Source organism: Nicotiana attenuata, unplaced genomic scaffold (genome assembly GCF_001879085.1).
Source record: "Nicotiana attenuata strain UT unplaced genomic scaffold, NIATTr2, whole genome shotgun sequence".
Taxonomy (NCBI): Eukaryota; Viridiplantae; Streptophyta; class Magnoliopsida; order Solanales; family Solanaceae; genus Nicotiana; species Nicotiana attenuata.
Window position 1 is genome coordinate 19,071 of NW_017674057.1, and position 9,346 is coordinate 28,416.

The following is a 9,346-nucleotide window of genomic DNA, read 5'->3' on the forward strand; positions in this document are numbered from 1 at the left end:
GAGAACGTTAAACAGTGGAGTTAATTTGCTATGATTGACAGTATATGTGATAGCATAAATGTATAATAAATGTAAGTAATGACAAGGATGATAATGGGAAAGGAACTATCACCCAATGATTATATGATTGGAAAGTTCCTTTTCTCTGAAGGCGACGTGGAAAGGTGAGCAGTCAGAATATATATGGGATCTTGAGATTTATCGGCCAAGATTGAACAACATGTGCTTGAATAAATGAATAAGATAACTCTTTCGTATATTCTTCTTTTAACTTTTACAATGCGTTCTAGTTCCAAAAAGGCAGATCACCCTTTTGTTCCCTATCGCTTCCTATTTATAAGGGACATACCCCAAAAACCCTAAAAAGTACAACATAAGAATATTCAAGGGAATATTCTTTATGTCCACTTTTAAACTTAAGTTATCCTTGCTATCCTATCTCAGCTGTTCGCGTCAGCCTTTGTGAGTACGACCTTCCATCATTATGCCGTGATCGACCCCGTCCTTTATCTTGTTTACTCGTTAGTCTGATTACCAAATTTGGACCTATACAACTTCTAAGTTCTAAATAACTGAATATTCTTCACATACATTTCCATTTTCTAAACATGAATTAATTCCGAGTGAATTTTCTAATTTTATTTCCGCTTTTTCCTCCCCCGTCTATTCTTGACTGAAAATATATTGGTTGATCGTAATAATAACCGTAGCAGTCAAAAAAGGTAGGAGAGTCCGACGAGTGAAACGGGCGCCTTAGCCACGGAGAGTCCGACGAGTGACACAGTCGAAACGGGCCGTGAAGGTGAAACGTGAAAAATAACGTGGAGCCGCCAAGTCCTCATGAACGGTGCACCCTAGCCACGGATTTTCGTGATCTAATGTTTTTCGTGGGTCCCACACTCTAACCCGCCACTTTCTGTGGTTATAAGTACCAGCTCAGCTCTCTCCAAATTCGCCGTTTAGCAAACAGCGCTTCTCAAAAGATTTCCAGAAGCTTCAATTCATCTTCTCCTTTCTCCCAAAAAACTCCGTTTCCTTATCATTTCTCAATCTCCGACACCAGAGAATTTTTCCGGCGGTGAAGCGGTTACTTCTCCGTTTATTTCTCGTCAAAAAAAATCTCAGCTTCCATTTCTTTCAAGGTTCGTTTGTGGAACCTCCTTTTCCGTTAACTGTTTCCTTCTGGAATGTACTGTAAACGACGGTTTATACTTATATTTTTCAATTTATGTTGCTTAGTTACGGTTTTGTATGACAAATCAATGAATTTCCAGTTTCAGTGCCTTTTTGTGTGCTAATACCTATGAAATGCATGTTAATGTTTATTCTGCGCCGAGTTTATGATGTAGTAGTTAGTTTCGATGTTGTGATACTTTTATTCCACAGAATTCCGGCTATTTTCTCTTTATTTATTTATTTAAAAATTCACCTTGTAATTCGAAGTTTTAGATGTTTTTCCTCAGTAGGCCCGATTTCATTTTCTATAAGTTCATGTGAATGATTTAGTACTTCAAATATTTGTTAATTGTTAATCTCTATATAAGTGAAGACTTGTCAAATTAATTCATAATTAGTGCTTATTTAAGTGTTCTTTTGGTGAAGGATAATGGCTCACTCTCAAAACCAGGAGTTAGAGTATATGGTGGATGAGTACTATGACACTACTGATTTTGATGACAGTACTTTTGCGGATGAATCTCCACAAAGTACTGATGTTTATGACTCTTTAGACTCTGATTTTGAGGATGATTTCGAAGTGGTAAGCAAAATTTTATACTTTTGACATGTTAGTGGTGGTATTGTCGATTTTTAGTTAACAATGTTGAGTTACTGTTCTTTGATTTTGCAGAGTAAGTCAAAGACTGATACATCAGCTGTAGAAGCTAGAAATGGCAAGGATATACAAGGAATTCCTTGGGAAAGGCTTAATTTTACAAGAGATAAGTACCGTGAAACGAGGTTGAAGCAGTATAAGAACTACGAGAACCTCCCCCGCTCTCGTGAAGATCTTGAAAAGGTTTCTTTTCACTCTTTTCCTTTCCAAAGTTGTGCCAATGCGTACTAGAAGTTTATGCAATTTATGCAACTTTGGGAATTGACGGTTGGAGGAACATGTGGATTATCTTATTCACGGTTTACCGGCTTATATCTAGAGGATCTAGACTTATGTTATGTGCAGTTGAGATCCCTGAAGAGGTCTGAAATGATAGTGTGGACTACGATTAAGCACCTTTTCTTAGAATTTAAGAAAATATTTAATTGATTGACGCTTTATAAAGCTGCTGTCTTTTAGTCCATAGATGCCTTTCCTTCAGTTAGTGATTTAGGAATCTTTAAAATGGACAACTACTGTCCCTTTTTTTTTGTGACTATTTGGTGTCATATTGTTCCTTTTAGCTTATCCCCATACATCTTTTGGAAAATTGGATTAGTTTCATTATTTGTTTATCTAATTCACCAGAGTGATCATTTAAAAGTTGCTTAGTAAACAAAATTAGTAGGCCTTTGCAGCATAAGACAATCTAAATCTGTTGAATGCCAAGTTAAAAGCTTTTTTTTTCCTAGCCTTTTCCAAGCTTCTATTTAGAACTTTTGCTGTGGCTACGTCTAAAAGTTCCCTCACGATTTTAGGAGTGCAAGGAAGTAGGAAAAGGACACAGCTTCTACGACTTCCAGTTCAATACAAGGCTCGTCAAATCCACTATTGTGCACTTTCAGGTACAGAAATTCTCTGTCTTTTTGTTTGTATAAATCATTGGTTAACCTTGATGCAGAAACCAGTTGATTGGTCTGCTTCCCCTGTAGTCTTAGTGTTTTGATTTAGTCTCTGTTGTCCCATTTTGCATAATTCAATTAAGCATGGCAAACGACTCCATGGCCGCCTTTCTTCATTCTGGCCTTTCATGTTATTTTTTCCTCTTCCTTTTTTAGCTCTTCTGTAGTTTGTATAATTTTACTCTAATCTTAGCGTGAATTTAGAGTTAACAATAGGATTTGGTCATTTTGAGTCTTTTCATTGTGTGAGCCTTAGGTTGATGATCCCTATCACCTTTTTCTTCTTTCCATGCAATAACCGTACCTCTGCAGGTGCTATGCTCCTCTAATGTTAAGGATGTTTTAATTTAAACCTTTAAGCTGTAAGCTTGACCTCTCATTCTTCAGAGGTATGGAGTTCGTACCATTGTCGAAGAATTTGGTGAGTGTGATGCTTGATGTGGAATTACTCAAAACATTAACTTTTATGTACCTCTAATGCATCTTGGACAGCTTTCTGGGACAGTTTCTGGAATAATATGTCATCGGGGCCAGTATGTTTGATGCTTCTTATGGCCTCCAAGCTGGTGAACTTGCTTCTGATTTAAATTTAGTGTTAACTTGCCAATTTTTCTTGCAGCTTTCTTTTTCCTCTTCTGGTTAGAACACCAAAACACTATCCTGAACTTTGGGTGTTTCCAGTTTAATTTTGTTGCTTCCACAATATTCTGGCTATCTGCATGTGGAAGCTACAAGATTTATGTAGGGGCCAATCTTTCTGATTTTCAGAATTTAGATTTTCTTAATTTTCTTTTCAGTATAAGCAGTTCTGTTGTGCCTGGATCGAGTTTTGATCCGGGAGTTGTATTCACAATATCCTTGTTGTGCAGATTGTAAACACTTAAGGAAGTGTATCTCATAAAATTTTGTAATAGTACAAGATCCTTGTTTGGCGCTTCACTCTTGAATATTTCATCATGAATCAGCTGAATGTATTTTGAGGCAGGGTTTTGATATGGAAGCTCAGTGGTGAGGACTGAACTTGCTTTTGGTGGGTTTGTAATTTGTTGCGGACATAGAATGTAGTTCTTAGGCCAAGTTGCATGTTGTGTTCCATTCTAGCCTCTATGTGATTGAGAGTTCGTGCGACAAAGTAATAACAGAGCACACGTCATTTAGTTCTACAGTGTCAAACAGTAAAATTGAGCTGATGATTGAAATTTCCAAATTCCCCTTTTCGGTTTGTGTGTCCCTCTATAGAATTGCTTGATTTTATTTCTTTTCATCTTTTTATTTCCATGGTCCTGCATTTTCAGTTGGTCACTAACTAGCTCTGTTGCCTTCCATGCATGGTTCATGCCTTCCTAGTTAGAGCCCAGTGATCATTGCCTACTTCTCGGCTATCACTTTAGAAGATATTTAGTTGATGAACATTTTTGCTAGTCATTATGTTGAGTGGTTAAGTTTTAATTCTTGTTGTCAATGTTGTTTGCTTGAATTGTATTTTTCCAATTAAGTTAATTAACCAATATCATGTGGGCATTGCAATTGTGTATGTATTTCAGCCTTAAAAGCAGGATAGCGGTTATTATGTTGAGCAGCTGGGGCGAGCGTTTTCCATATGGTATGATAGGGAATATCTGAGAATTTAAGAGGCCTTTTTGGTCATTCTTCTGTTTATTTTTGGCTAACCTCTTAATGGCAGCAATAAGTTATTAAAATATTTGTGCTGCTTCATCATCTGAATCATTTAGATGCGTGAATGTGCAAAAATGTCTCCTTACGTATTGTTTCATGTGATATCTCTATTAAATGCATACACGAGTTCTCATTATCTTGTTTATGGTTCTCTCTTCCGTTTAAGAGGGTTGCATTTTCTCTTCTTTTTGTTTGTTGGAGATGGATTCTGCACCAGGCTCTTTAAGTACTTACACAGAGGGGTGTAAATTTCAATCTGATGTATCACAACTATTGCACAGTTTTGATCATTATCTGATTTCTTTGGTACATCTTCTCTTGTAGCTGCCATCTGCAGCCAGTATCTGTTTCCACTAGGGAAAAAAGATTTAACTGATTTGTGATATTCCGTTGGGCTGTCCTATGAACTTTCTGACAACTGCATTTCTTAGTTTTGCAGTGTACATGTTGGGAAGTTTGACATTGAGTTGTGTGTGTGTCATTCATTTGAGAGTTCATGAACTCATTTAAAAAATTTCAGTGGCATTATTGTGTGGTTTTCTGCCTTGATGAACCACATTTTGAACTTGGGAGCCTAGTTGCTGATTTATTGTCTTTGTTATGTGGTGTTCTGCCGTTAATATCACTTGTGAACTTTGGGCTCAGTTGCTTATTTACTGCTCCCAAGAGTTTTCCTCTCTTTCCTATTCTTGTTGGTCCTTTCTAAAGCACTTGGCACATGCCTTCGCAATCTATCTATTAAGCTATTTGATTCCATTGATGTCTTTAGAAATCATGCTCTATTTGAGTTGTGTTGCTTTTTAATATGGACAATTACCGAGGCATAGTGTAGCTTGCTCACCCATCATCTTTTCTTTACATCTGTTCTAGATTGTGGTGAGGCATCTCTTTCGAGTCTCTCTGGCATGCTTCTTTTGCTGCATCATTTTTGCTCCCGTCATTGTTACAGTTGGCAGTTCCTGACTTATCTGGGTTTCTTCGCTGTTTCGATTTATAGTATGAGGAGAGAATTACTATTCGTTTGCTTGCCTGACTTGCTTTCTAATAAACCAGCTCTATCACAGATGATATGTGTATCTATGAGCGGTAGATTGTTCAGTTGTAGCAGGCTAGCAGCTGTTCAGTCGCTAGCTTATGCGTCATTGACCACTAATATTTAGGACTAACTATATGCTGACTTTCGACTTAACTTTGTTTTTAGGGCTTTCATATGTTGTTCTCTTCTATTTTCTTTGTTCTTCTGGAGCCTGATCCAGCGAAGGGGAGAGGGGGGCGATTGAATTTTGTGGTCGATTCTGCATTGTTTTGTGTAGGTTATTTATTCCAAATTAGATACTTCGCTCTTCAGCTAGCCATATGGTTGAGACTGTTATTGAGAACTTGAACTGTACATGACTGCATGCCTACCTTCTGATGTCATCCAAGTAAAACTTAGGTTCAGATGTCGTAATCAAGTACTGCTGTGCAGAAATGATACTTTGTTTTTCTTAAGCTGCATAATAAGTTTTTTCTTTTAACAAGTGACAGCATTCTGAAGTTGTTTTTGCTTTATTGGATATTTTTATATTATGTGATGTCAGTGTTTGCCCCACTAGAAGCTTGTATGCTGTCCATTGATTAGAGTATCAACCAGTTTATATTTTTGTTTCAGTTGAGGAATCTCTTATGGTCTACATCAAAACATGATGTGTATCTGATGCAAAACTACTCCGTGATGCACTGGTCCTCACTTCTCAGGAGGGGAAAAGAAGTGCTAAATGTTGCTAAGCCGTTGGTGCCCACTATGGTTAGTAATGCTTTTTGAATTGTTTATCATTATATGCTTAAATGACTTTTGGTAGTCAAGAATTAACTCTTTGGTTTGTTCAGAAATACCCTGGATCAGTGTCTCAAACACTTTCTCGAGTGCAAATCAGCACTTTGGCAGTCAGAGATGGTTTAATGGCTGCTGGTGGTTTCCAAGGGGAGCTTATCTGTAAGGTAAGATGACAATATACTGTCTGAACAGATTTGTATTCTTCCTGAAGTAATGGATACTGATATGATTTTAACTCGTGCAGTATCTACACCATCCTGAAGTTGCATTCAGTACAAAAATAAGCAACGAAGAGAATGCCATAACTAATGCTGTGGATATTTGTTATAGTCCGACGTAAGTCCCTGAAATTTGTCTTTCTGTAGCTTTTCTTGAATTCGTTGTGGGGACTGTCGTACCGATGCTTATATGGTTCTTTGCAGTGGCTCGATGAGGGTAATCACTGCTAATAATGATCAGCAAGTCAGAGTTTTCGATGCAAAAAGCTTCGCTTGCACCAGTCGTTATACATTCCCTTGGTCTGTTAATGTGAGTAGCAGGGTTTTAAATTTCCTCTTATGAAGTAGTATCACAACTTTGACAATTCTCATTGGCTCTCTACTCACAAATCTCTATTTCATTGCAGAACACCTCTGTTAGCCCAGATGGTAAACTACTTGCTGTCCTTGGTGATAGTCCAGAATGTCTAATTGCTGATGCTCAAAGCGGGAAGGTTGGTCTCATCTATATCTTTTAAATGAGGGGGTGTTAACCTTTTAACCCTACGATTAGTTGCTCATGTATTGACCTTTGCCTGATGCTTCAGGTTGTCAGCAACCTAAAAGGTCACCTAGATTATTCATTTGCATCAGCTTGGCACCCGAATGGAACAATTTTGGCTACTGGTAACCAAGACACAACTTGCAGATTGTGGGATATAAGGAACACATCACAGTCTATAGCAGTGCTCAAGGGAAGGATGGGTGCCATCCGTGCAATCAAGTTCACGTCAGATGGACGTTTCATGGCCATGGCTGAGCCAGCTGATTTTGTCCACATTTTTGATACACAGTCTGATTATGGTGCCTGTCAAGAGATTGATTTGTTTGGCGAGATTGCTGGGATATCCTTCAGCCCCGATACTGAAGCTCTCTTTATTGGAGTGGCAGACCGAACCTATGGAAGCTTGTTGGAGTTCAACCGTAAACGTTGCCACCACTACCTTGATTATGTTTTGTAGTAAAAGGCACCTGACCATGTGGTTTAATTTAGGGCATCTGCTTGTTTGGTGTATAGTTTGTGTATGGTATGCTGGCCTTCTATGACGATGATCAGAAGGCAGGCACCTCTAGGATTTGGACAGTAGTGCAATCTGGAAAGAAGAGCTATGATGACGTCCAGTGGCTGGCTTTGTAGGGACTATTTCTGCGGAAGTATATTTATTAAGCTTGCAGAAATAAGAAGATTTTGCAGTAGTAAATGCGAATCGCAGTGGATTTGTATATCAGAACGAATTAAGTGGTTAATGTACTTTTTTGTTAATGGCCAATTTTAGCACAATTAAATGTGTTTGCTTTGCTTTTTTGTTGTTTTTATATTTTTATCCGTTAACTTTCTGTTTCCTTGTGTCCTTTCCTCTGCTCCTTTTCCCCGGATCCAAGTGCCAGTTCATTGTCTGTCTCCCAACAATATAAGAAACGCAGCTTAGTCTAACATCTCGTAGTCGGTGTGCGATTGGTTCCAAGCTAAACCTCTTCTATTTGCAACGAAAGGAAAATAGAAAATGATACTGAACTTTGGACGTAAAACTGGTCTCAATTCGATCAGAAACAGTTCAAGACACAAACTTGCCAACTTGCCCTGGTTAAGGTAAGCATTCGAGATTAGTTTATACAAGGTGGGGTATTTTGTTCCTTTTGATATTGCTCAAGAATCTGAAAGTATTTAGGCGAGCAACGACAAAATGCATGTCAACTAGGGATTTTTGTGAGATTGGCGAAAAGTTTGAAAACTTGAAAAGACTGTCACGGTTATTATCCATTTGAATTGTTTGCAATGACTACCAATTTCACCAGGTGTCAAATCCAAAATTTGACTAAACTAAAATACTTGCGAAAAATGAATAAGGAAACTCCCACTGACAACTACAAGTCACTGATATCAATTAAAATAAGGGGAAAGCAATAGCAACAACAATGACAAGACTTAGGATAATCTTATGAAGATTATGTATTGAAACTGACGTAGACTTGATCGACAACAACCTTCAAGTTGTCTGTATTTTTTAAAGCAAAGAACGGAAATGATGCCGACAAACGAATAGCAGGAGTAACACCTTTCGAAACACACGAATAATCTAGCTTGAATTTGTTGGTTGATGTAGGTCAGTTAGTATTTAACATTTAAAAAGTAGCAACTGTCAATTGATCTCTCAAGGATAATGTTATCTTTTCTATACTACGAAGCTGAAATTGTTGAAAGTTATATTGATCTGAAGGGGACTCTCTGCATATTTAGACAGCATTTATAACTTGTTAGTATATGAAATTATGAATGGGCAACGTAGTAGCATTAATATGACTAGGTGATGAGGTTTCTAATCAGTCAACAGAAGGATCCATAATCTGTAATATTCAACAAGGTTGTTGAAAAAGGTAAAGAGAGCTCCGAGAAAGAAAAGATCAAAGAAAAAAAACAAGACTGATGCTCGCTCAGTTGAAAGTTGAAGTACTAAATATATTTAGAGTTTAGTTTTTTTATATACTTATCAGGTTACTTCAAAAATAATTATAGATAATTGGTCATAAAAAAAATAATAACTGAAATATATAAAACAGATTATAAGCTACAACAATTAACATACATTAATAGACTAATAGTATACAAAAAATTTCGTTGTCAAGTGTGTATAAACTATCTTTATTTATTTGAACTTATAATCAAGACAGAAACTGTTAATTTTAAACTGATTCACGACTCTTATGCTGCTGTCACCTTAGAGACTTAGAAACCAATTTTATCCGCGGAAGCATTTCTATGCTCCTTGTTCCAAACTTTTGTTGTTTTCTGTTTTCCAAATTGCAAATAATAAGTTAAGTG

At 37.2% G+C, this 9,346-nt stretch overlaps 1 protein-coding gene across 5 annotated transcripts; it reads left to right on the forward strand.

Annotated features, from left to right (window-relative positions):
- Positions 1 to 937: 937 nt before the first annotated feature.
- On the forward strand, positions 938 to 7,827 carry LOC109217905 (uncharacterized WD repeat-containing protein C2A9.03-like). Of its 5 annotated transcripts, XM_019382200.1 has the most exons (12): positions 939 to 1,142; positions 1,603 to 1,759; positions 1,850 to 2,017; positions 2,632 to 2,718; positions 3,645 to 3,783; positions 4,320 to 4,378; positions 6,104 to 6,238; positions 6,322 to 6,432; positions 6,513 to 6,604; positions 6,691 to 6,796; positions 6,894 to 6,980; positions 7,074 to 7,823. In XM_019382200.1, exons 6-12 carry the CDS (start codon positions 4,376 to 4,378, stop codon positions 7,485 to 7,487), a joined length of 948 nt encoding a protein of 315 aa, XP_019237745.1. In that variant the 5' UTR covers positions 939 to 1,142; positions 1,603 to 1,759; positions 1,850 to 2,017; positions 2,632 to 2,718; positions 3,645 to 3,783; positions 4,320 to 4,375; the 3' UTR covers positions 7,488 to 7,823. The 5 variants fall into 5 exon arrangements, with proteins under 5 accessions (XP_019237744.1, XP_019237745.1, XP_019237749.1 ...); XM_019382204.1 differs by lacking the exon at positions 4,320 to 4,378 and having other exon boundaries at positions 7,074 to 7,827; XM_019382199.1 differs by lacking the exons at positions 3,645 to 3,783; positions 4,320 to 4,378 and having other exon boundaries at positions 938 to 1,142; positions 7,074 to 7,827.
- The last annotated feature ends 1,519 nt before the right edge of the window (positions 7,828 to 9,346 follow it).